Raw genomic sequence first — 26,058 nt, forward strand, 5'->3', positions numbered from 1 at the left:
GGGCTGGGCAGGAGGGTGGACGGACGGTTGGACAGACGGACGGGCGCAGTGGGCTGGGCAGGAGGGTGGACGGACGGTTGGACAGACGGACGGGCGCAGTGGGCTGGGCAGGAGGGTGGACGGACGGTTGGACAGACGGACGGGCGCAGCTGGCGCAGTGGGCTGGGCAGGAGGGTGGACGGACGGTTGGACAGACGGACGGGTGCAGCGGGCTGGGCAGGAGGGTGGACGGACGGTTGGACAGACGGATGGGCGCAGTGGGCTGGGCAGGAGGGTGGACGGACGGTTGGACAGACGGACGGGCGCAGCGGGCTGGGCAGGAGGGTGGACGGACGGTTGGACAGACGGACGGGCGCAGCGGGTTGGGGAGGAGGGTGGACGGACGGTTGGACAGACGGACGGGCGCAGCTGGCGCAGTGGGCTGGGGAGGAGGGTGGACGGACGGTTGGACAGACGGACGGGCGCAGCTGGCACAGTGGGTTGGGCAGGAGGGTGGACGGACGGTTGGACAGACGGACGGGCGCAGCTGGCGCAGCGGGTTGGGGAGGAGGGTGGACGGACGGTTGGACAGACGGACGGGCGCAGCTGGCGCAGTGGGCTGGGGAGGAGGGTGGACGGACGGTTGGACAGACGGACGGGCGCAGCTGGCGCAGCGGGTTGGGGAGGAGGGTGGACGGACGGTTGGACAGACGGACGGGCGCAGCGGGCTGGGCAGGAGGGTGGACGGACGGTTGGACAGACGGACGGGCGCAGCGGGTTGGGCAGGAAGGTGGACGGACGGTTGGACAGACGGACGGGCGCAGCGGGCTGGGCAGGAGGGTGGACGGACGGTTGGACAGACGGACGGGCGCAGCTGGTGCAGCGGGCTGGGCAGGAGGGCGGACGGACGGTTGGACAGACGGACGGGCGCAGCGGGCTGGGCAGGAGGGCGGACGGACGGTTGGACAGACGGACGGGCGCAGCGGGCTGGGCAGGAGGGCGGACGGACGGTTGGACAGACGGACGGGCGCAGCGGGCTGGGCAGGAGGGCGGACGGACGGTTGGACAGACGGACGGGCGCAGCGGGCTGGGCAGGAGGGCGGACGGACGGTTGGACAGACGGACGGGCGCAGCGGGCTGGGCAGGAGGGCGGACGGACGGTTGGACAGACGGACGGGCGCAGCGGGCTGGGCAGGAGGGCGGACGGACGGTTGGACAGACGGACGGGCGCAGCGGGCTGGGCAGGAGGGCGGACGGACGGTTGGACAGACGGACGGGCGCAGCGGGCTGGGCAGGAGGGTGGACGGACGGTTGGACAGACGGACGGGCGCAGCGGGCTGGGCAGGAGGGTGGACGGACGGTTGGACAGACGGACGGGCGCAGCGGGCTGGGCAGGAGGGCGGACGGACGGTTGGACAGACGGACGGGCGCAGCGGGCTGGGCAGGAGGGCGGACGGACGGTTGGACAGACGGGCGGGCGCAGCGGGCTGGGGGCTCGTGCCCCAGGACTCTTGGTACTTTCCCAACAATTCCCAGGTGGCCCAACGGGGTAAAAGCCCCAGGGGAGGAGAACGTCCAGCAGCCCCCCCACAGCTCCCCTCAGCCAAGGGCCCCCCCAGCCTGTGCCCGCAGCATGGCCAGGCAGGAGGACTCGCTGCCGGGCAGGGCCCCACGTGCCGCCACAGCCACGTGCCGCGAGCCCGGGCCCGCCTCGGGCTTCGACCCCGCCTAACTCCGCCTTCCCCGCGGGCCCCGCCCCTCGAATAGGGCCCCGCCCACCGCCGCGATCCCCGCCCCTCGGCAGGACGCGGTCACGCGGTGTGGAGTGACTCCCCGCGATTGGTCCCTTTCGGCCCCGCCCCGCGAGCCACCCGGCGCCGGCGCAGTTCGGGGCGCGGCGTCGCGATGGAGGACGGCGGCGGGGGCCAGAGCCGGCAGCAGTCGGGGACCTCGGCGGGGGGCGGCGACGAGAAGCCGGGGGGGCCCTGGACCAAGGACCGGAAGGACCCGGCAGCGCCGGCCGACAAGGAGGAGGAGCTGGTGAGAGCGGGACGCGGCTCCGCCCGGGCTCGGGCGCGGAGCTGAGTCACGCCGGGCCCGGCCCCGGCCCGCCGGTCCCCCCCCCCGGCGATACCCCCCCCCCGGCCCCGGCCCGCCGGTCCCCCCCCCCGGCGATACCCCCTCCGGCCCCGGCCCGCCGGTCCCCCCCGGCCCGGCGATACCCCCCCCCGGCCCCGGCCCGCCGGTCCCCCCCCGGCGATACCCCCCCCCCGGCCCCGGCCCGCCGGTCCCCCCCCCGGCGATACCCCCCCCCGGCCCCGGCCCGCCGGTCCCCCCCCCCGGCGATACCCCCCCCCGGCCCCGGCCCGCCGGTCCCCCCCCGGCGATACCCCGGCCCCGGTCCGCCGGTCCCCCCCCGGCAATACCCCGCCCCGGCCCCGGCCCGCCGGTCCCCCCCCGGCGATACCCCGCCCCGGCCCCGGCCCGCCGGTCCCCCCCCGGCGATACCCCGCCCCGGCCCCGGCCCGCCGGTCCCCCCCCGGCGATACCCCCCCCCGGCCCCGGCCCGCCGGTCCCCCCCCCGGCGATACCCCCCCCCGGCCCCGGCCCGCCGGTCCCCCCCCCGGCGATACCCCCCCCCGGTGATACCCGGCCCCGGCCCGCCGGTCCCCCCCCCGGCGATACCCCCCCCGGCCCCGGCCCGCCGGTCCCCCCCGGCCCCGGCCCGCCGGTCCCCCCCGGCCCCGGCCCGCCGGTCCCCCCCGGCCCCGGCCCGCCGGTCCCCCCCGGCCCCGGCCCGCCGGTCGGCCCCGGCCCGGCGATACCCCCTCCGGCCCCGGCCCGCCGGTCGGCCCCGGCCCGGCGATACCCCCTCCGGCCCCGGCCCGCCGGTCCCCCCCGGCCCGGCGATACCCCCTCCGGCCCCGGCCCGCCGGTCCCCCCCGGCCCGGCGATACCCCCTCCGGCCCCGGCCCGCCGGTCCCCCCCGGCCCGGCGATACCCCCCCCCGGCCCCGGCCCGGCGATACCCCCCCCCGGCCCCGGCCCGGCGATACCCCCCCCCGGCCCCGGCCCGGCGATACCCCCCCCCGGCCCCGGCCCGGCGATACCCCCCCCCGGCCCCGGCCCGGCGATACCCCCCCCCGGCCCCGGCCCGGCGATACCCCCCCCCGGCCCCGGCCCGCCGGTCCCCCCCGGCCCGCCGGTCCCCCCCGGCCCGCCGGTCCGCCGGTCCCCCCCGGCCCGGCGATACCCCCTCCGGCCCCGGCCCGCCGGTCCCCCCCGGCCCGGCGATACCCCCTCCGGCCCCGGCCCGCCGGTCCCCCCAGCCCGCCGGTACCCCCCCTGCTACCGCCCTCCTCCCCGCGCAACACCCCCCGCCGTCCCCGGGTCGCCGATGCCTCCCTGCCACCTCCCCAGGCCGCCGATACCTCCCCTTGTCCCCGGCCTGCTGATACCCCCCTGGCGATTCCTCCTCCGGCATCACCCCCCGATATCTTACACTGTCCCTAGCCCACCGCTACCCCCGCTCTAAAGGCACAGACCCCCCCGCCATACCCATCTGTGGGTAGGGAGCAAGAGGCTCTAGGCGCAGAGCTGGCTATTTATAACTACGGCCCTACGAAATTCATGGTCCATTTTGGTCAATTTCAGCCATAGGATTTTAAAAATAGTTGTCAAGGTTCCTTCCCCACTCTGAACTCTTGGGTACAGATGTGGGGACCTGCATGAAAGACCCCCTAAGCTTATTCTTACCAGCTTAGATTAAAAACTTCCTCAAGGTACCAAGTTTGCCTTGTCCTTGAACTGTATGCTGCCACCACCAAGCGTGTTAAAACAAAAAACAGGGGAAGAGCCCACTTGGAGACGTCTTCCCCCAAAATATCCCCCCAAGCCCTACACCCCCTTTCCTTGGGAAGGCTTGATAAAAATCCTCACTAATTTGTACAGGTGAACACAGATCCAAACCCTTGGATCTTAAGAATAATGAAAAGTCAATCAGGTTCTTAAAAGAAGAATTTTAATTAAAGAAAAGGTAAAAGAATCACCTTTGTAAAATCAGGATGGTAAATACCTTACAGGGTAATCAGATTCAAAACATAGAGAATCCCTCTGGGCAAAACCTAAAGTTACAAAAAGACATACAAACAGGAATATACATTCCATCCAGCACAGTTTATTTTACCAGCCATTAAACAAAGGGAAATCTAACTCATTTCTAGCTAGATTACTTACTAACTAACAGGAGTTCTGAGACTGCCTTCCTCACCTGTTCCCGGCAAAAGCATCATCCAGACAGACAGACTCTTTGTCCCCCCCCGCCCCTCCCCCACCCATTTGAAAGTATCTTGTCTCCTCATTGGTCATTTTGGTCAGGTGCCAGCGAGGTTCTCTTAGCTTCTTAACCCTTTACAGGTGAAAGGGTTTTACCTCTGACCAGGAGGGATTTTATAGCACTGTGTACAGAAAGGTGGTTACCCTTCCCTTTATTTTTATGACAATAGTAAATTTTGTGATTTCAGGGATTTAAATCTGAAATTTCTTGGTGTTGTAATTGTAGGGGTCCTGACCCAAAAAGGAGTGGGGGGGGGGCATGTTGCAAGGTTATTGTAGGGGGCTGTTTACAGTACTACTGCCCTTACTTCTGCATGACTCCTGGCAGTGGTGCTGCCTTCAGAGCTGGGCAGCTGGAGAGCGGTGGCTGCTGGCCGGGAGCCCAGCTCTGAAGGCAGAGTCGCGGCCAGCAGCAGCGCAGAAGAAAGGGTGGCCTGGTATGGTATTGCCACCCTTTCTTCTGATCTGCTGCCTGCAGAGCTGGGCCCTCAGTCAACAGCCGCCGCTCTCCGGCCACCTGGCTCTGAAGGCAGCAACGCAGAAGTAATGGTGGCATTGTGGCACAGATTTCACTGTCTGTGACGTGTTTTTCATGGCCATGAATTTGGTAGGGCCCTATTTATAAGGTTCCTTGGAGGCCACTAGGTGCTGCACTGAACTGGTGAAAGCCATGGTCCCTGCCCACAAGGAGCACAGAGGAGGGCTAAGGAAGGATGAGAGCTGCAGAGCCAGGCTCCCTTTGTGCACAGCTGAGCAGTTGCATTGGTTGTAATGGGCTGAATAATAGTTAGAAGGGGCAGGAACTCTCCAAGCCTGTGGCCGGGAGCAGAGTGTTGGCTCCTGTTGTGCTGTGATGGCTGGGGCTGCCTGAGAGCCAGGTGTCTTGCTGCAGTCAGAAGCACAAAGTGGGGTTGCAAATGAGGTAAAGGCGTGTGCTCCTACAGTCATTGGTTCTGTCAGCTGAGGAGCCTCTTGGACGCACAGCGTGTAACCTGAAGCTCGTGTGTTGGTCCCTCCCCTGGCTGCTGGTATTTTGTGGGGCTGTGGGAAGCTTTCCTCTAGGGCTGATGCCCATTTCTCTGCTCCTTTGTTGCAGTCTGAGGAAGACAAACAACTGCAGGATGAATTGGAGATGCTTGTGGAGCGCTTGGGGGTAAGTTCCCTTCCCCCCTGTGGGCCTGTACCTTTCTCCCCTCAAGTCGCGTCTCTGTGTTAGGCAGCACCCCCAGCCTTTGGGTCCATTCTGGAGGGGCAGTATCAGGATCCCCTCAATATTGGAGCTCCCCTGTTTGAATGGGGGAAGTGGGTGCTGGATGTGAAGCTGTCTGTAAGAGTACAGTCTCCCCTTCCCACCCTCTGATGGCCTGGAAGCAGTGTAAGCCAGTGGCTGGTCTCTGGGTTTTGTGCCTTGGGTTTGGAGATGACAAACCCCATGCTTCACAGGTTGCTGCTTACCTAAGAGATTTTTCTCCCCTGCGTACAACATTCACTCAGTAGTGACTTCACTTCCAATGCAATTGCTGGCCTGTTACAGTCCCCGACCCTCCCAGGAGAAGCACGTTTAGTGCAAGACAACTGCATCTTCTATTAAATGTCTCCTTTCTAGTCCTTACTTTAGGGACCCAGGCTTTCCCTTCGTACCATTACAGCAATTGAGTTTGGCTAAAGTGCCCCTGCTGGGGGGAGAAGGGGCTTCGCTATCAAACCCCTGACTGTAGAAGTAGTTCTTTCCATGAGCCTGACAGAGCCATAGTTTGCCAGCCTCAGATGTATGGGCAAAGCTCACGTACTTCCCCGGATATTTGTGTGAAATGAGACGGTGCAGAGACTTTCAGGCTGCTCTGTGGAGCTGGTCTTTGTTGCAGTTTATTGCAGTGTTTGATGCGTTGTTTGAGCCCAGTATGTGGCCAGTCTGTCCACCAAGCATGTGGCCAAGGAGCCCCCCAGTGATTCACGTTTGGCTGAGTTCCGCAGCACGGTGCCAAAGCTGGTAGAAGCCGGAGTCCTGTACATTTCCACATGAGCTGGCTGGCTGGGCAGGTGTTTGACTGCTGAGCCTGGCTGCCTGTGCTTAGAAGGAACAGGCAGCTGCCACTTCCTGACAGTTTATCCTTGCAGGAGAAGGACACGTCGCTGTATCGCCCCGCCCTGGAGGAGTTGCGTAGGCAGATCCGTTCTTCCACAACCTCCATGACCTCTGTTCCGAAGCCCCTAAAGTTCTTACGGCCTCACTATGGCAAGCTGAAGGAGATCTATGAGAACATGGCTCCTGGAGAGAACAAGGTGGGTGGTTCGCAGCTGCTCGGTGTGGGGCTGGAATCACAGGGCAGGTGGGGATGGCAGTGCAGCAGTCTGGTTGTGTAGCATACAAGTTGACTCTTGCTATCTGTGTGCAAACGGAGGAAAGATTTTGAGATAGCATCAGACTACACAGCACCTGCCACTGAAACGAGCACCGGACAGTAACAAGGTGATCAGGGGCTTGAGCTCTGCCCATGCTGGGGGGATCGAACCCTGCACATGCTGAGTGCATTGCTAAGTGTAACTCTTTGCAGTGATTTGGCAGCACGTGTACAGCTTGTCATGCCGCTAACGTGTTTTGAATCAAACTGCATGCTGGGTGCTGGCCGTGTCCACGTGCTGCAGTGTCCACGTGCCACTCTTCCACACTGAGGGTGCAGGAAGGGGCGTGGTGCTACTTCGCGCTCTGTGCTGTAGGTGCAGCACCTGTGGGCCCTCGGGAGGCTCTGTGGCTGGCATGTGGGTGACTGTCTCAGAACTTTCTCCCACAGCGTTTTGCAGCTGACATAATTTCCGTTCTGGCGATGACCATGAGTGGGGAGCGAGAGTGTCTGAAATACCGGCTAGTGGGGTCCCAGGAGGAGCTGGCATCATGGGGACATGAATATGTCAGGTGAGAAATGGGGCCAGGAATAGGATTCCTAGAAGTCATGTGGAAAAAACTCTACTTGGCTCCATAGTCCACCCCCGGATCGATCCCTACTGTATATGTAATGCGTGATCCAGTCCTGATTAAATGTCCCCTATGATGGGGCTCGTCCCCCATTTCCCTTGGGAAACTGTTCCTCAGGCTGTTTGGTCTGAGTCCAGGGTGATGAGCAAGGTGGGTAGATTTCTCTGACAAGAAGACCTTGATAGTCGGCGGTGCCCATTCTTATCTCGTTCCTTCTAGCTCCAGCCATGTGAATAATATCCCTCCTTTCTGCTTACACCCAGGTACGCCCATGCTGGGATCATTGCTTTCCCAGTTGCCTTGCCAAGCTAGGTAGACTCATCACTTTTAATGATACACCTCTACCCCGATATAACGCGGTCCTCAGGAGACAAAAAATCTCACTGCATTATAGGTGAGACCGCGTTATATTGAACTTGCTTTGCCCCCCCGTTCCTTGTTCCCTGACCGCTCCCTCCACAGACCCTCATCCCTAATCACCCCCAGGACCCCACCCCCTACCCAGCTCCCCTGTACCCTGACTGCTCTGACCCCATCCTCACACCCTGCCCCCTGACAGGCACTCATCGGCAATGGCGGGAAGCGGAGCAACGCAGCCCCAGCCAGCTACAGTCCACCTCCTCCCAGCCACGGCGCTCCGCTTCCCGCTGCCGGTGAGTGCGGGGAGGTTGGAGAAAGGACGCCCCCGTATTCACCTGCGGTGGGAAGCGGAGCGCCGTGGCTGGGAGCTGGCGGAATAGAGCGGGCTGGGCTGCTCTGCTTCCCACCGCCAGTGAGTGCGGGGGGGATCCCTTCCCCCAAACCCCCTCCCCCGAGTGACACGGCTGGGGCTGGGGTGAGGGAAGTGGAGCGAGCTGCTCCCGGCCCCCCGCTAATCCCCCGGGTCACTCTGGAACTGCGGGGCTCCCAAAAGTGCCCCGTCCCACAGCTCCTGCCTCCCAGACCTGGTGCGGGGGGGAGCTCCTGACCTCCCCCAAGACCCTCTGCCCCTTATCCAACTCCTCAGCCCCAGCCTGGCACCCTTTACACGCCACTCAGAGCAGCGTGTCGGAGCTTTACCGCCTTGTATGCGAACCCGTGTTATATCAGGCTAGAGGTGTCCCACACAACCTCCAGCCCCTGGACTGTTTCTGTGGCTTTTCTCTGAACTCCCGCCAACCTGTCAGTATCAGTGTGGTAGTCTGAGGCACAATGCCCCAGACAGTCTCCCCCGTGGCTGTGTAGAATGGGGCTGCCCCCTTCCTGCTCCAGGACTTGAGTCTTCTGGGATGGAGGGGTCCAGAGCTGAGTGCAAGTTCCCAGTGAAGTCTTCTTGCAGCTGTAGAAAGAGGGCCTATGCCCTTCTGGCCTATGCATAAGCATCTCAAAATCATTCTTTTTTTTTTTTTAAAGATGAACTTCTTCTTTGTCCATGTCTCCAGTCTCTCTTGGTCTGTTTGTATCGTTTCTCTGTTCTCACTGGTGTTTGCCGCTCCTTTTGATTGAGTATTTGTTTACAAATTTAATGAACTTTTTACTCCCTTCTCTTTCATAAAGAAGGCTGGACCTAACACTGGCCCTGTGTCCCCCTCCCCATACACATTCCCCCTGCACAATATCTGTACTTCACAAAATATTGCATCTGAAGAAGTGGGTTTTTTACTCACGAAAGCTTATGCCCAAATAAATCTGTTAGTCTTTAAGGTGCCACTGGACTCCTTGTTGTTTTTCACAAAATATTAGCATATCATCCTTTCAGCCAGTTTTTAAGAACGTCTGGTTCTGCAGATCAGATTCCCCAAACCATGGGCAGAGTGAAATTGACCTGATTCTTGTCAGTTTGGTGACTGGGGATGGAGGCAGCTGTGAAATAAAGCTTGTAAATTTCACTCTTTTCCTTGTAAAGGGCTGAGCAGCTGCTGAGACCCTAAAGCTGTCCGTCAGCAGGCTCAGGTAGATGGCATTGCATTGGCTCACGTTTAGAAAGTTATTTCCAACCACTAAGATTGGCCACTTTTTTTTTTGACCTAAAGCCTGTCAGGCCAGCTCCCTCCCTGAACAAGTTGAGTGCTTCTTTTGAGCACTGCCTTAGGATGTTTATGATGTGCACTAGCTGGTGTGTACTGAAGTTCCCCAAGTCTACTGAAAATCTCTGGACTAGGCTGGGGGCTAACGCCCAAGCATTAGAGTGTGGAACCTGTGCTTCCTCACATCCCAGAGACGGTGGAAAATCTGCCCATTTGGATGCCTGCCCCAAAGAGCGTCTGTTTTCACTGGTGTTAACAAAGTCAGTGGGACTGCGTGGGTGCTGCCTGAGGGCTGGGTGTTCAGACATGGATGTTTGTGAGAGAGGGCTGCTGGACTTCAATGACCTATCTGATCTGATTGGGAATCATCTCCTCGAAGGACTGTGAACTATCCAGCAACAGGCGTAACTCAGCCATGATCACCCCCCTTCCCAGGATTTAGCCCCTTGTGGGCTGTTGCTCTGTTCAGACGAGGGCACGCAGCTTCTGTTGGGCACTGCAGGGATCGCAGCCCTGTAGGAGAAGTGGTGCTGTAGCCGTCTTGCCCTCAGCCCAGGTTGTTGCTTTGTGTTATGATGGTCTCTTTCCCTTTGCCCCCACAGACACCTGGCGGGCGAGGTTGCTAAGGAATGGCAGGAGGTTGATGAGGCTGACAAGGCCCAGAGGGAAATGCTGCTGACCCTGGTGAAGGAGATTGTGCCCTACAACATGGCCCACAATGCAGAGCATGAAGCCTGTGACCTGCTGATGGAGATTGAGCAGATGGACATGCTAGAGAAATATATTGACGACAACGCCTACTCCAAAGTCTGCCTCTACCTGACCAGGTGAGGGAGTTGGGCTGCTCTGTGATGGGGATTGGCCCTTTGCAGTTTGAGCTCTGCCTGTCCTATTGAAAGCTGAAAACGACCCTTATGGGGTGCAGGAGTCCCTGAGTAGATGGGAGCGTGCCATGATTGCTGGAATGCTTCCCGCTCCAGGTGACTGGGAGAGTTTGATACAGCTATGCTATGAGAGTGAGCTGCTGGCTGGAGCATGCAGGGCTCTGTACACTGGCCCAGATCTAGCCCAAGGCTGAGCAGTAAGACCTGTCTGTTGCTGGTCTCAGTAGCAGCTGGACTTACCTTCTCCTGTGTCTCCTTCCCGAAGCTGTGTGAGCTACGTCCCTGAACCCGAGAACTCAGCCCTCCTCCGCTGTGCCCTGGGAATCTTCCGCAAGTTTAGCCGCTACCCGGAAGCCCTGCGCCTGGCCCTCATGCTGAACGACATGGAGCTGGTGGAGGACATCTTCACCTCCTGCAAAGACGTGTAGGTGGAGATTGGCTTTTCAGAGCTGGGGTCCTGCTCGGGGTGGGAGTTGCGGTAGACCAGCCTTTGCCTTGTCATGGGGTACAAATCCTACCGCCTCCAGGTCCCCTCTCCTAGGCCAGGCCAGGAGCCACTGGGTGATAGCGCCGCCTGAGGGGACTGGAGTGCTGTGGATGAGTCTGGGGTCTCGGTTCATCTTGTAGCATGAGAGGTGGCTTCATCATTAAAACAACCATCACAACTGGCACTAACTGGTCCCTTGCTGGCAGCGTCAGCAGAGAGACCAAGGACCAAATGGGCCAGGGTTACTGGCTCCCCTGCAGCTTGCCCAAGAAGGCCCCTCTGTTGGCAGTCCTGTGGTGGGCAGGCTTGCCCGCCTGCTGCCCAGGCTTTACTTGTTCAGGGCATTGACCTCTAAGGCTGCTGATCTGGTGGAACCCCCTTGTCCTGCCCCTGTGGGCGTTGGACTGAAACTTGAGCCTTCTCCCTGACCGCTGAGGATGGGGCAAGAAATGAGCTTGATTAGCGTCACCTACACTAGAAGAGTGAGACTCATCATCCCCCTCTAGTCGGATGATAAGAATCTACTACAGCTGCTGACAAAGGGAGTTACTCTTGTAGCTCAAGCAGCAGAGACGTAAGCTTTTAGTCTTGGCGTTCCCATGCTCCAGCTCTGTTGACAGGCCTGGTGGGTTGGCTGTACCATGGTTCCAGGTACGGAGAGTGGATGGCGGGACGCCCCCGCCGTGGTGCTGTCCTCCTTCTGGTACTCTGCCCTGGCCCTGTTTGCTGCCTCCGCTGGGCCGATTCTGAAGGGCTAAGCTTCAGCAGCTTTGCTGGGAGGGGGCACAGCAGCTGCTCTCTTGGCTGGTCCCTGCGTGCCCCTGGAATGGGAACCTCCTCCCAGGCCGGCGTGGCAGCCACGGCTCTGCCACGCAGGCGAGTGGGCAGGAAGCAGACAGGAGTTCCTGATGTAGGCGCCGTCTCCGGGCCTGACACAAAGCTGACTGGGAAGTTCCCTTTGACCTCTAGAGCAAGATCCTACCACATTGCAGGGTCACAGCTTGACCCAGCCCCTGATGCCATCACATCTCCCTCTGACTTGTGATCTAGGAGCTGCTCTTGGGAATTTGGGAGGATGGGAGAGCCATGGGCAGCCTGACCGGCTGGGTTTCCTCAGGTGGGGTCGGGTCTGTTTGAGGGGAGAAAGGAGCTGTACTGAGAGTACTCCAGCAGGTCTGTGCCAAGGGGAGGGGAGCTCAGGTCCTCACTGCCCGGCATTGACTCTCTCTCTCCCCCCCTCGCCGGCACAGGGTCATCCAGAAGCAGATGGCCTTCATGCTGGGTCGCCACGGCGTCTTCCTGGAGCTAAATGAGGACGTGGAGGAGTACGAGGACCTCACCGAGATCATGTCCAACGTCCAGCTCAACAGTAACTTCCTGGCCTTGGCCAGAGAGGTGAGGTGCCCGGCCTTTCAGCAAGCTGGGGCGGGGTGAGGAGAAGGCTCAGGGCTGTACCAAGGTCCCCAACCGCTGGGAGCTGGCACAGAGGCCAGGCTGCCCTCAAACTGGGGCTCTTCGGGGGAGCAGATTCATCCAGGTCTGACTCGTATGGGGGGTGTTTGTGCGTCTGGTCTCCCCCCACTCCCAATCCGTGCTTGGTCACCTCAGGAAGAGCCCCGGTGTACTGACCCTGTGCACGGCAAGGAGCAGGCTGCAGAGGGCTTGGGCTGTTGCTGCCATTCGCAATGTCCCTTCAGAGGGGCTGTGAGCATGGCTGGTTTGGCTGGGGAGGTGACTTCCTCCTCTCTCCCCCTCTTTGCAGCTGGACATAATGGAGCCCAAAGTGCCAGATGACATTTACAAAACACACCTGGAAAATAACCGTAAGCGAAAGCTGCATTTCCTCCTGCTTGGGGCTGGGGTGCTGCTGAGCGCAGCCTTAGCCAAGTTGGCCGCCTTGTCCTAGAGCAGGGGCAGGCAAACTACTGCCCACAGGCCACATCCGGCCCGTGGGACCGTCCTGCCCAGCCCCTGAGCTCCTGATCTGGGAGGCTGTCACCACTCCCCCGCAGCCATGCCACCACGTGGCACAATGCTCTGGGCGGCGGGGCTGCAGAGCCCGGCCTGACCCGGTGCTCTGTGTGATGCGGCTGCCTCTCCTTGTGCAGCTGTGCTGCCAGCCACTGGTGCTTCAGGCAGCGCAGTAAGGGGGTGGGGAGGGGGGTGGGGGGGGGAGTTTGGATAGAGGGCGGGGGAGTTCAGGGGGTGGTCAGGGGCGTGGATAAGGGTCGGGACGGTCAGAGGGCGGGGAACGGGGCTTGAACGGGGCAGGGCCCTGCGTGTGAGGGCAGTCAGGAAGGAGAGGAGGGGTTGGATGGGGTGGCGGGTGGTCAGGGGACAGGGAGCAGGGGGTGTGGATGAGGCAGGGGTCCTGGTGGGGGGCAGTCAGGAAGGGGGGTTTTGAATGGGGTGGAAGGGGGCAGTTAGGGGCGAGGGGTCCGGGGGTGGTCAAGGAGAAGGGGTGGGTGGATGGGGCAGGGTTCCGGGGAGGGGGCAGTCAAGAGGCGAGAAGCTGGGGGGTAAGATAGGGGGCAGGGGCCGGGCCATGCATGGCTGTTTGGGGAGGCACAGTCTCCCCTAACCGGCCCTCTATACAATTTCAGAAACCCGATGTGGCCCTCAGGCCAAAAAGTTTACCCGCCCCCGTCCTAGAGCATGCGGGCATCTGGCCTTTCGTGTGTCAGGACAGGCCCATCTACAGTTGCAGCCCCAGGGGTGCACTGTCTATGCAGCACCCTGCTGTGTTGCGCTGAATTGGCTCGGACTCCTTGGCCATTCCCGGAGGCTTAGCAGGGTGGGGAGGGTAAAGGATTCTCCAGGATCAGGCGCTCAGATGTTCAGGGCCCTACTGAGGAGGGCCGGGCATGGGGAGATGCTCCCGAGCTCTGTGGGCCTGGCGAAGCCGCGTTGTGATGCTCTGCCCAGCCCACTCCGTGGTTTCTGCTTCCTCAGGGTTTGGCGGCAGCGGCTCCCAGGTGGACTCTGCGCGGATGAACCTGGCCTCGTCCTTCGTGAACGGTTTTGTGAATGCAGCTTTCGGGCAGGACAAGCTGCTGACGGATGACGGCAATAAGTGGCTGTACAAAAACAAGGATCACGGTGAGCCGGGCAGGACAGGGCGGTTGGACTCTCGCTGCCGCTGGGACTGGGCCCTGCAGAAGGTTTTCCAAATGGCAGCTTGTGTCTGGCAGTGTCCGGCAGCTTTTCCAAGGGATGCTCCTTATGTTCCCTGAGCCCCATGCCTGGAACTCCTGATCCAGCTTCTCTGCCCCTATGTCCTCACTTCTGTGGGTTAAATCACCAATCCTGCTGGCTCGTGCCTGCAACTCCCAGGGCCCCCTGATCCTAATGGGGAGAGCGCCCTGCAGGGGTCACACCAGCTGTCAGCCACGTGTGAACTTGAATGTAGAATGGTGGAGTTGGGGAGTGTGCTGTAACTCATGGGGACTACATATCCTCCCGCATGCAGCATTCCAGTTGGCCCTGATTTGCCAGGCTGCACTGCATGCTGGGGCCTGGAGTCTTCGCAGGCCACCTCTCTGGTTATAGATGAAGGCAGCTTGTTTTGCAGGCCAGCACGCCTGCCTGTTTCCCCCATACATCTCTTCCCAGGCCCTGCCTGGAGGTCTCAAACGCCGCCTTCACATGGAGTCAAGGCCAAACTGCTCCAGCAGCGTGTGATGGAGGAATTGGCCCTTATGGAGTATCCAGACTGACTGTCTGGGAGAATGGAGCTGCCACTGAACGTGCTGCAGAGCTCTGTGCCCCTCTGTCCCCGGGGCTGATCCCTGATTGGGCCCCCCCAAAGGCAGCAGAGGGAAACCAAGGCTGCAGAAAGAGCTGAATGCCCCAGTGGAAGTGCCCAGCATGTTAGGAATAGGGGATGGGCAAGGGAAAGGAGCCACAGGGGAACCCCAGCTCCTGTCTTGGGGCGTGGGGCCAGGTCGTGATTCCAAGTCTGACGTGGGGGCTTCTCCTTGTGCTGCAGGTATGCTGAGCGCTGCAGCCTCGCTGGGGATGATCCTGCTGTGGGACGTGGATGGGGGGCTGACGCAGATCGACAAGTACCTGTACTCCTCCGAGGACTACATTAAGGTGGGCGGTGCTGCTCGGGGCCCGGGCTAAGGTGCAACCCCACTGGCCATGGAGCCATGGCTCACATGCTGGCACGCCTGGTGGCGTAGCTGCATGGGCCAGACCTGCCAGGGACAAGAGTACCAACCTCAGGCCGCCCAGCTGAGTGCTTCACCCCATCTGAGAACTGCAACATTGTTCTCCTCCTCTCTGGGTCCTGACTGGTGATCGGCGCCACAGTGCTCCCTGGCTGAAGCTTGGCTCATTGAGATTCACTACGGGGCCCCCTTGGGCCTAGATTCACTAGGGGGCCCTTGATGCCCCTGTTAATGCAGAGGCATGACCTTTGGAGACTACAAGTCCCAGCAGGCAATGCACCTGAGCTGGTCCCGATGGAGCATTGCATGATGGGGCTTGTAGTTCCCCCAGGCTGCACCTCTGTGTGGGTTATGACCAAGGCAACCTGCCTGCTTTCGTGTGATTTGGGTGTAGCCCTGTGGGTAGACCTTGTTGCGTGTGGTGCAATAACTGCATGTGCCAGCTGTCCCCAAGGCAGCCCCATGATGGTCTGGCTGATGGTGCCTTTATTCTGCAGTCGGGAGCCCTGCTCGCTTGTGGCATTGTGAACTCAGGGGTGAGGAACGAGTGCGACCCTGCCCTCGCGCTGCTGTCTGACTACGTCCTCCACAACAGCAACACCATGAGGATCGGCGCCATCTTTGGGTAAGGGCCTGCCCAGCAGCCCCCACTCCCTCTGCTGGGCGGCTCCTGTGACTAATGCTCCTTTGGGGTTCTGTTGCAGACTGGGGCTGGCCTATGCTGGGTCCAACCGGGAAGACGTTTTGACTCTGCTGCTCCCCGTGATGGGAGACTCCAAGTCCAGCATGGAGGTGAGGGCTCCGGCCAGGCCAGCGCGCTGATCTCGGCGTGGGAGAGGGTCAATGGCATCATGGGCGGAGGCGGGAGTATGGACACTGGCTCCAACCCGAGCTCTGGCCCCGCCTCTCAGCAGCTCTCCAGCATGGGTGGAGGGTAGCGGTGATAAAGGGCAGGTGGGGGCCACGGGTCCTTGAGCTGCAGCTCCTTGGGATACCCTGCGAAATGGGACCTGACAGCGTCTCCCCGCCAGTCTGTGGGAGTGCATGGTCTCCGGAGACCTCTGGGTCTCCACGCGAGTCCTCAGACCCTCCGCTGCCCAGGCATTGAGGTTGCTTCACATACTCAGCTCCAGTTGCTTCTGGCTGTTTCTGCCCCCGGTTCCTCTCCCCTGCCCCAGCCCAGAGGCTGCTCCCAGTGTGAGCCTCTCTGAGCTGTCTGCGAAAGGCTCTGGGGTGCAGGCAGGGGTTACTTGCTGAGCTCAGCTCTCCCTCCTTCCCGCCCCAGGTGGCCGGCGTGACGGCCCTGGCCTGCGGCATGATAGCTGTGGGCTCGTGCAACGGGGACGTCACCTCCACCATCCTCCAGACCATCATGGAGAAATCGGAGACTGAGCTGAAGGACACCTACGCCAGGTGGCTGCCACTCGGCCTGGGCCTTAACCACCTGGGTAAGGAAGGGCTCAGGGCTCAGCAGATGTGCGCATGGTGGCAGGGGTGGAGCGGGCTTTTGTGGAGCCAGGGATGACCTAGGGGCTGTGGCAAGGTGGGCGTGGCCTTTCCCACCTCACCAGGTGTCACGGAGTGCCCCGGGCGATACTCTGGATCTGCTCCCTACGAAGCCAGTCAGGACTCTGGGGAAGTCTCCTCTCTGGGAGCAGCCTGTCTGCAGGGCAAGAAGCTCACACGGTTTCCACCTTCCTGGGTCTGACCTTGGAGCATTTAGCATCCTCTGCCCCTCTGCGCTTCCCACAGTGAGTCCGCCCAGGCGGGGTCCTGGGGAAGCCAGAGGGTCCTGCTCCCCAACGCCACAGTCAGACGTGACTCTCAGCCAGCCAGTAAAACAGAAGGTTTATTAGATGACAGGAACATGGTCTAACACAGAGCTTGTAGGTGCAGAGAACAGGACCCCTCAGCTGGGTCCATTTTGAGGGGCAGTGAGCCAGACAACCACGTCTGCACTTCACTCCACATACCCAACCAGCCTAAACTGACTTATCCTCCACCCCCTCCTCCTCTGGGCTTTGTCCCTTTCCCGGGCCAGGAGGTCACCAGATTCCTTTGTTCTCCAACCCTTCAGCTCTCACCTTGCAGGGGGGAAGGGCCCAGGCCATCCGTTGCCAGGAAACAGAGTGTCGGCCATTTATGTAACCTGGCCCTTTGCTCTGCAACAGTTACACCCCCTTAGCCCACCACCTAGAGACTTAAGAAATGCATAGGGGAAACTGAGGCACCCCTACAGTATTCAGAAGAAACCTTAAGAACAGTGCCACGTCGTCACACCAAGGCACTGTCACTGTCTGAGCCTGTTCTCGGGGCTCAGAGTGCTGGGCAGGGGCTCCTGGCTGACCTGAGGGGGTAGCGCTATAGATAAGGGACTCCACCTTTTGCCCACAGGGTGGTTCATGAAATCTTTGCTCTGTGGCCCATTGTGTCCCATAATCCTTTGCAGCTGCCAAGGACTGGCATTGGGTTCTGAGAGGCAGCAGTGGGAGGTGCTATGGGCGCTGGGGCTGGTGTACCAGTTAGAGATGGGTGCTGGAGGGAGGTGGGGGGTGGAAGTCCCATTTGTTGCAGGATCTGGAATGTTCTTAGCAGGTCCAGCCATGCCCCATGTGCGCACTGCACCCCCCGATGGAGAAACACCGGTGCTGCTCAGGACCCTGCTGGCTAGGGACGCTCATTGAGGAGCTTGGGACTTGCTGATTTGAGCCTTGTGTGTGTCAGCAGCGGACCCGGGGCTGTGCTGTTTTAACGGGTTGCCCTGTGCTCTCTCGGCAGGGAAGGGGGAGGCCATCGAGGCTATCCTGGCAGCGCTGGAGGTGGTGTCGGAGCCCTTCCGCAGCTTTGCCAACACGTTGGTCGATATCTGCGCCTATGCGGGTGAGTCTCTGGCCAGCTTGGCTGGGGGGTGGGCTGGGCCAGTGCTCAGAGTCACCATAGTCCCTCCGTCCCTCAGGCTCGGGGAACGTGTTGAAGGTGCAGCAGCTGCTCCACATCTGCAGTGAGCACTTTGACACCAAGGAGAAGGAGGAGGACAAGGAGAAGAAGGACAAGAAGGAAAAGGACAAGAAGGAGAGCTCGGCTGACATGGGCGCCCACCAGGTGGGACGGGCAGGAGGGAGCCCAGCGGGGGCGGGCCTGGGCAGACGAGCCCCATTGCTCGGACCCTTTCCTGGTGGGGAGACCCCAGGCTCCACTGGGGATCTCTCTTGGCCCTACTGGATTTGTGGGAGGGGGACAGGCCTGCAGCAGAACTGCCCACTGTCTGAACCTGCCAGTGCTGGCGGTTGCCAAAGGCAGCTCCCTGGACTGGAGATGAGAGCTTTCCAGAGGGGTCGAGTGGGCTGGGCAGGGTGGGGTCGCGGTAGCATGGATGCCTGCTCCCCAAAGGGAGCTGTACTAGAAGGGCCCAACGTGGAGCCATTCATATTGGGAGGTTGATTCGGGAGAGAACCATCTTCCTGGGGGAAGGGGGACCAAACCCTGCTCTGGTTTGGTCCCATGTGGCCTGGGGAGCCTGTGGCAGGGGGGTTACGGAGCGCCCCGGCCAGTTCTCCATCTCCTCTTCTGCAGGGCGTAGCAGTGCTGGGGATCGCGCTCATCGCCATGGGGGAGGAGATCGGCGCTGAGATGGCTCTGCGCACGTTCGGCCACCTGGTGAGTGATGCTGCGGGGCGGAGGCCTCTGCCTTGGGGGCTGCGGGGCACGGCGCCCCATGGCAGGGTGAGGGAGGTGCCCGGAGCTGAGCCGAATGCTAGCGAAGGGCTCGGTGCGATGGAGCTCGATCCGGGCTGTGAAGGGGACACGCAGACGGGAGCAGGCACGGGACCGTGTGGGGAGCGCCAAGCTGGGGCGCTGCCCTCCAACCAACTGCTTAACCCTCTGCCCCACTCCCGGCAGGCTGGGGCCGTGTCCGCTCAGGGGGAGGCCATTGCTTCTCTGGTCCCCTGGATCCGGTCTGGAAGCTGCAGCACCAGAGGGCCCCGATGGGCTTTTCCTTTGCTGCAGCCCTGGGGCAGTTCCAGAAACGGTTAGTGGCTGTAAGTCCCTGACTCGTGAGTGGATTCAGGGATGGGGAGAATGGCCTGGGCCAGGCAGTGTGGGAGTGACTGGCACTGGGTATAGTCCCTTGCCCTGGCGGCTAATAATGTCTCCCTCCTCCTCTTTGTGCAGCTGAGGTATGGGGAGCCCACCCTGCGCCGAGCCGTGCCCCTCGCCCTGGCGCTCATCTCCGTCTCCAATCCGCGCCTCAACATCCTCGACACCCTCAGCAAGTTCTCCCACGATGCTGACCCCGAGGTCTCCTACAACTCCATCTTTGCCATGGGCATGGTGGGCAGTGGTAAGGGCTGCGTGGGCCCGGGGGTGCCGAGTGGGAGGTGGGCCGGTGATGGAGTTTGCTTCTTGGGACACGCCCCCATCGTCCAGGCTGCCTTCAAGGGCTTCCTTGTCTGAGCACAGCAGCTGGCGTCTCGGCTCGTGGTGCCAGCGGGACGGGGAAGGGCTGAATAGCTTCGGTGCCTCTTCCAACGGCTGCATGAAATTGGCTGCCCTCGCCTGGCCACCTGTTCCTGGCTGGCAAGAGCCTTACTGTCAACTAGGTCGCTGGTCAGATACTGCCAGCCTCTGCTGGGTGAGGTTGGGAAGGGCCCAGGGGAGCTGGGCCTGCTGGAAGCAGCAGGGCAGGATCTCTGGGGGTTGGGGGGTGGCTAATGGGCGCATGTGCCCTGAAGCTGTCAAATGCAGCGTGTGGGTTCTGCCAGCTGGGGGGCTGCATGTGGCCCAGCACCCTGGGAGAGACTCTGTCCTGCGTTGGCTGGGAGGGAAGTTGGATGCTTGTTCCCAGCCTAGGATTTGTGCCTGTTGCCAGGGCTTCCCGCTCACCCCGTTTCTCCTGTTTGCAGGCACCAACAATGCCCGGCTGGCCGCCATGCTGAGGCAGCTGGCCCAGTACCATGCCAAAGACCCAAACAACCTCTTCATGGTGCGGCTGGCCCAGGTGACTACCGGAGCGGCTGGCCCTGGTTCTCTGGGGTGGGTGGGGGTTCTGGTGCTCTGAGCGCTTTCCAGCTGCGTCCTGCCCCAGGGGTCAGCTGGACTGATCAGTGAGAGGTGTGCCTGGGGCATCGCTGCCAGGTCTCATGCCATCCTCTGCTCTTGAGCCCCCTCCGCTCACGTGCTCTTTGCTTGCTGTGCAGGGTCTGACCCACCTTGGGAAGGGGACGCTCACCCTGTGTCCCTACCACAGCGACCGGCAGCTGATGAGCCAGGTGGCTGTCGCGGGGCTGCTGACCGTCCTAGTGTCCTTCCTGGATGTGCGCAACAGTGAGTACCTGTGTGTCTGATCCTCCTGGAGAGGAGGGAGACGGCAGCCGGCCCCTCAGGCAGGCTCCTGGGACCAAAGGGAGGTTATTCCAGGGTGCGGGTGGGGCAGATGGCTGCTCCCAGCCCCAGGGAATCCCCTGCTGTGTTGGCTGCTGGCAGGCTCTCCTAACAGGCAGGCTGACTTGCCTTTCGCTCATGGAGGTGGATGGGCAGGGCCATGCCTGCGATCTTGGTACTGAGGCTGCTGAGGCCTGTTGGGCTGCCTTGCCATGGCAGGTGGCAGCAGCCAGGCGACCAAGAGCTCACTTTGGACTGAGCCTTGGGGCCCTAACGTGCCTTCTCTCTCCCCCTAGTCATCCTGGGCAAATCCCACTACGTTCTGTACGGGCTGGTGGCTGCCATGCAGCCGCGCATGCTGGTGACTTTTGACGAGGAGCTGCGGCCTCTGCCAGTGTCGGTCAGGGTGGGGCAGGTAAGGAGGCAGGGTCCCTCAGAAATATGGCTGGGGAGGGGTCCCTTCATCAGTGCGGGATCTGGCTAGAGGGTGACGTGGCAGGTGAGTTTATTGAGCAGATTGAGTGGGGCCATTCTGAGGTCCCTGGGCTGGATGGGGACGTGGGTCTGTTTCCTCCCAGGAGCTGCTGGGTCAGTGCAGAGGCCTTGATGGCTCATGCCAGTGATGAAGCCTCGCCAGCGCCTGTCCTGGCTTCTGGGCCCCGGACTTCGGCGGGTGATACATGGTATCCGGGCTGCCTCTGTGCCCTCAGCTCTAACCTCTCGCCTCCTGTCTAGGCTGTAGACGTGGTGGGCCAGGCGGGCAAACCGAAGACAATCACTGGCTTCCAGACGCACACAACGCCGGTGCTGCTGGCGCACGGTGAGCGGGCAGAGCTGGCCACAGAGGAACATCTGCCAGTCACCCCCATCCTTGAGGGTTTCGTCATCCTGCGCAAAAACCCCAGCTATGATGTCTGAGCTGACATGGGGCGGGATCAGGGGGAGACAGCATTGGGCAGTGCCTGGAGGGGGCAGGCGCTGGGCATCACACTCGGGGAGAGGGGCCCAACTCCCCACTTAGTGGTTTTGTTACTGAAATTGCTGATTTAAAAAATAAACTTGAGAGAGAGATTGGTGCTGCTCATTGTTTCCTCTGGAAGCAGCATGTGCGGGTGGGGGCCTGGTCCCCTCTGTCCTGGACTACAGACAGGTGGCTGAGTAATGGCTGGTGCCTTGCCAGGGGGCTGTAGTATCTATCTCTAGCTATGCTCCGTGTAAGGGGCAGTGAGCAGTGGATGTGATGGCTCAAGGCCCAGTGGTTCTCCCCCTTTCCAAGCTAGACAAACTCAAAGGGGGTTGGGAGGGGGATTAACCACTGGACCAGCTCACTGAGGGGTGGGTGGATTCTCCATTGCCTGGAGTCTTTGCAGGGCGACCTGGTACCTTTCTGCCTTGCTTCGGTGCAGGGGTGTCAGACTTGGACGGAGGAGAGTGCCAGGGCCCCTTGTTAATTCTAAGCCATGATGTGCACTCAGGACTCTGAACTCCCCCGGTGCACACAGACCGACACCCCAGTTGCTTTGAACTGCCATGGGTTGGGTAGGTGAGAGCAGGGTGCTGACACTGGGTGGAGCGGGAGAGGTTTCCTCATTTATCCCCTTTCTGGACCTCTAAGATATGTATGTCCCAGGCACTGCTTGTCGCGGGGCCAGGAATGGCGAGGGGCAGTGGGTGCCCTTGGCCCCATGGAGCTGGTGCTGCCTGACAGTGCTGGGTGGGGGCTGCACAGGGCCAGTTTGCGCTTTTCCCTCCACCTTCCCTTTGGAGCACACAGCGGGGCTGCGCTCTTGGCTGATCCCAGCCCAAGGCACCCCGAAGAGCATCTCAATCTAAAGATGGCCTGAGATGAATGAAGGTGGGGTTCAGGGTGGCAGAAATGGGGGCTTGTCTGCCACTGGTGAGAGCCCCGGGGCAGAGGGAGGTGCAATAGGGGTGCCTGCTTTGGGGGGTCTGGGAAATACTTTTCCCTGGCTGGGCTCACAATGCTTCCCCACGCAGGAACAGTGAGAGGAGATGCAGGGGCTCCCTGGTCAGCTTCCCTCGAGGCTTTCTTCAAACTGCCTCCACTAGCCCATTTCCATCCTCCTGCCAATCGTCCCCTTCCGAAAACGGGAGGGAAAGGTGCTCGGCTCCTTTGATAAATGCAAAGTAGTGCACACTGGGAACCATATCCCAACTATATACAGATAAAGTAATGGGGTCTAAAGTAGCTGTTACCACTCGAGAGATCTTGGGGTCATTGTGGTTAGTTCTCTGAAAACATCCACTCAATGTGCAGCGGCCGTCAAAAAGAACAGAATGTTGGGAATCATTACGAAAAGGATAGATAATAAGACAGAAAATATCATATTGCCTCTGTATAAATCCATGGTCCGCCCACATCTTGAATACTGTGTGCAGATGTGGTCGCCCCATCTCCAAAAAGATATATTGGAATTGGAAAAGGTTCAGGAAAGGGCAACAAAAATTATCAGGGGTATGGAACGGCTGCTGTATGAGGAGAGATTAATAAAACTGGGACTTTTCAGCTTGGAAAAGAGATGACTAAGGGGAGATATGATAGAGGTCTATAAAATCATGACTGGTGTAGAGAAAGTAGATAAGGAAGTGTTGTTTACTACTTCTCAGAACACAAGAACTAGGGGTCACCCAATGAAATTAACAGGCAGCAGGTTTAAAACAAACGGAAGTATTTTTTCACACAGCGCAGTCAGTCTGTGGAACTCTTTGACAGAGGATGTTGTGAAGGCCAAGACTATAAGAGGGTTCAAAAAAGAACTAGATAAATTCATGGAGGATAGGTCCATCAATGGTGTCCCTAGCCTCTGTTTGCCAGAAGCTGGGAATCGGTGACAGGGCCTGGATCACCTGATGATTACCTGTCTGTTATTCCCTCTGGGGCACCTGGCATACTGTTGGAAGACAGGATCCTGGGCTGGATGGACCTTTGGTCTGACCCAGTATGGCCCTTCTGATGTTACGTTCTCGGGGAAGCAGCCAAAGCCCCTGAGCTCAGACCCCACTCACCTTGTGTCCTTGCTGCCCCTTCCGGCCTGGGACACAGCGTCCCCCCCAGTCCTGTTACCTGGGCTGGCAGCGGTATCACTCCTACTCAGTCATGGTGGGGTAGCCAATGGAGGCCCTGTCCCATGCCCTAGCATGTGGTCCAGTCTCTGCTGGGCGCAGTCCTGGCTCTGCCGTGCAGCTGCTGTGGCCTTGGCTCAGTTGTCCACCTCCACCCCAGCCTCACTATCCCCAGCTGTTACAGCAGAAGAATGCCCCTTATTTTCACAGGGAGCCTGGGCGAGGGTGAAGCTCAGCAGGGATTGGCAGGGCCTTAGCTGCCCCTTGCCTGGGCGGTGTGAGAGTTAAGCCAAAGGCTGTTCTCTTGCTGGCATGTGCCACGCCCAGGGAGTTCTCCTGGCATGGTTCTGTGCCAGGGCTCTGTGGCAGGGTGAAGTGCAAACTACGTGCAGCCCTTGGGCTCCCAGCAACTTGCCACTGTGACTTGGGCTGAGCCGACGACCGGGCATCTCAGACGGATAGTGTCTCCCTAGTGTGGTACCAGCCTTGGAGCAGGGCACTGCAGGGTGAGCCAGGCCAGATCAACTCGACCCACCCTGAGCTCTGGCTGCGTTTTCCTCTTACCGGTGCCAGTTCTGCTCAAGAGCAGCGTGGTCCTAAGGTTACTCCTGAACCCTTGCCTGCCCTCCCATCCACATCAGACACCCCTGCCTTTGGGCCACTAAGTCTGGTAGCCTACCTCTGGCATTCCCTAGTTGGAATCACTATAGTCCTGTTCCCTACTTCCTTCCTCTGCAGGGCTCCCCTCTCGTCCCAGGCCCAGCTGCCTTGCTAATGGGCTGATCCTTGTAAAGCGTTCTCACCTTAGCCCCTTCTACAAACTCGGAAATTTACTGCCCTCTCTGGACTGCTCAGCTCCCTTCACTAGCTAGGCGTGTGCCAGATCATGTGCTGATTGCTTCACCCTCTCTCCCCCAGGCTGGGGAGCTACCAACACAGCAAGAGCTGTACCAAGGTATGTGTTTATCACTTGCTTTAGGAGCAGCAGCAGCTTCCAATCCAGCTCAGGGCACTCCCGGCCCCTCTGCTTCACCCCTGCACATGGCTCAGTTCCCTGCTACTGGAACCCAATTGGCATTTGTTAACTCACCCAGCTCGTGCCATGCTTTGGTACAGTTTTGCTCAGTCGTACTGATACGTGCAGCCAGCCAATCTCCTTGCTCTCGGTGCCAGCTGTCCTGGGCATGGCCACTTGTTGAACTCAGCCACTGCTCTGTCTGTGGAATCACTGCTTACTTTAACTCTGGCAAGTCAAGTCATTCTCATCTCAGCCCTGTCCCCACCCTGCTTGCTACTCCAGCTCTTCTCCTTTGTTCCCAAACCCAGCCAACCCTTCTGTTAAAGAAATGTGAAAATCCAGCTGATGGCAGGAGTGCTGAGCATCAACATCGCGCACCCCGAAGCCACGGAACAAGCAATGCCATCATTTGTCAGAACCTTTTCCCTCTAACCTCAGATTATGAGCACCCTGGGGCTGGGGGTTTGGGTCTTTTCTCTGGTCTGCAAAGCAGCTATCAGTTGCTATACAGCGAAGAGACTGGTAGAGTTGGCCAAATCGACTGGGAGCTGTATCCCCTCCCCCACCAAGGTACACCAGGAAGGCCTGTTCACATAAGGAGGAACAGGGGAGATTATTCTGGACTGGATTGGTGTCAATTCACAAATCACTGGCCCTCCACCAGTGGGGACTCCTGACTCAGACCCACCGAGCGATGCTGGCTCAACATGGGCACATACGGATTGTAAACTCCTCCAGGCAGGTAACCTCTTTGTATAGCCCTGAGCACAGCAGAGCCCTGGCGCCTGACTGGTGGTTTTAGGCACTACAGTAATAATCCCAGGCCAAACAAACCCCTATGGAGTTTGCCCACATGGTCAGACTCCAGATATAAGCATGCAATACTCCACTGTGACCTGAAGGGGGCCTTTGTATGCTGGGACAAGTTGGTTCTGCATTGCATGCTGGGACTGGTAGTTTCTGTGTCTACCCCTCCATGTTACAGAGGCATGGTGGCTGCCATCTGCTTTATTTTAGGCAGATTAGGCATTGACCAATTGCCAATGTAGGTGCCCCTTCCTCCCCCACCCCGCCCCCCAATGAGAAAAGTTTGGACATGCGCTGTTGAGCAGCCCTGTGAGGTGATGTGTCTAGAGCAGAAGATTGGGAGTCAGGACTCCTGGGTTCTATTCACTGGTGACTCTGAGGAACATCTTCACTGCTTTCTGCGGTCCCTCCTCTGTTAAATGGGGCTGATAATAGTGTCTTCAGGTGTGTGAGAGGCTCTGGCCCCCTTCTTAAGGCTAGAATCTGGCTGCGTCTTTGACCTGTTCTTCTTTTCCATCCCCTCTCTTGCTCTCTGCCCCCCCTCCCCCGCTTTATGCTGTCCCAAAGCCTATTTTCCAAGCCACCACATTTGCTAAGGAATGTGCATGAAGTGAGTCACTGCCCAATATTATGGACGCCAAACCGGTCAGGCCCTACTGGCTACCCATCATGGCTGTTCTCTCCCTCCTTGTTGCATCATGTCTGTGAGATCAATGGTTCTCAGATGGAAGGTGGGGGATCAGTGGTGGGCCAGGTGGGTCCTGTCTCCTCACTTCCACATGCTGAATCCCCTTAGAAGAAGCTAAAGCTACATAAGTAGTTTCCTGTTACTTTTCCATGGGAGCAAATTTATATGGGTTTTCAGATAGAGACGACATAAGTAAAAAAAGAAAAACAAGAGTTTGTGTTTTAAATTTAAAATTTTCCTGAA

At 59.9% G+C, this 26,058-nt stretch overlaps 1 protein-coding gene across 1 annotated transcript; it reads left to right on the plus strand.

Annotated features, from left to right (window-relative positions):
* Positions 1-1,865: 1,865 nt before the first annotated feature.
* PSMD2 (proteasome 26S subunit ubiquitin receptor, non-ATPase 2) lies at positions 1,866-21,289 on the plus strand. Its single transcript, XM_073359208.2, has 21 exons — positions 1,866-2,019; positions 5,410-5,466; positions 6,432-6,596; positions 7,106-7,227; positions 9,896-10,120; positions 10,443-10,601; positions 11,915-12,059; positions 12,427-12,487; positions 13,617-13,763; positions 14,653-14,759; positions 15,334-15,461; positions 15,541-15,628; positions 16,122-16,284; positions 17,615-17,716; positions 17,793-17,938; positions 18,410-18,493; positions 19,010-19,178; positions 19,741-19,835; positions 20,035-20,161; positions 20,515-20,633; positions 20,954-21,289. Exons 1-21 carry the CDS (start codon positions 1,885-1,887, stop codon positions 21,134-21,136), a joined length of 2,727 nt encoding a protein of 908 aa, XP_073215309.1. The 5' UTR covers positions 1,866-1,884; the 3' UTR covers positions 21,137-21,289.
* Positions 21,290-26,058: the final 4,769 nt, after the last annotated feature.

Source organism: Lepidochelys kempii, chromosome 9 (assembly GCF_965140285.1).
Source record: "Lepidochelys kempii isolate rLepKem1 chromosome 9, rLepKem1.hap1, whole genome shotgun sequence".
Lineage (NCBI taxonomy): Eukaryota > Metazoa > Chordata > Testudines > Cheloniidae > Lepidochelys > Lepidochelys kempii.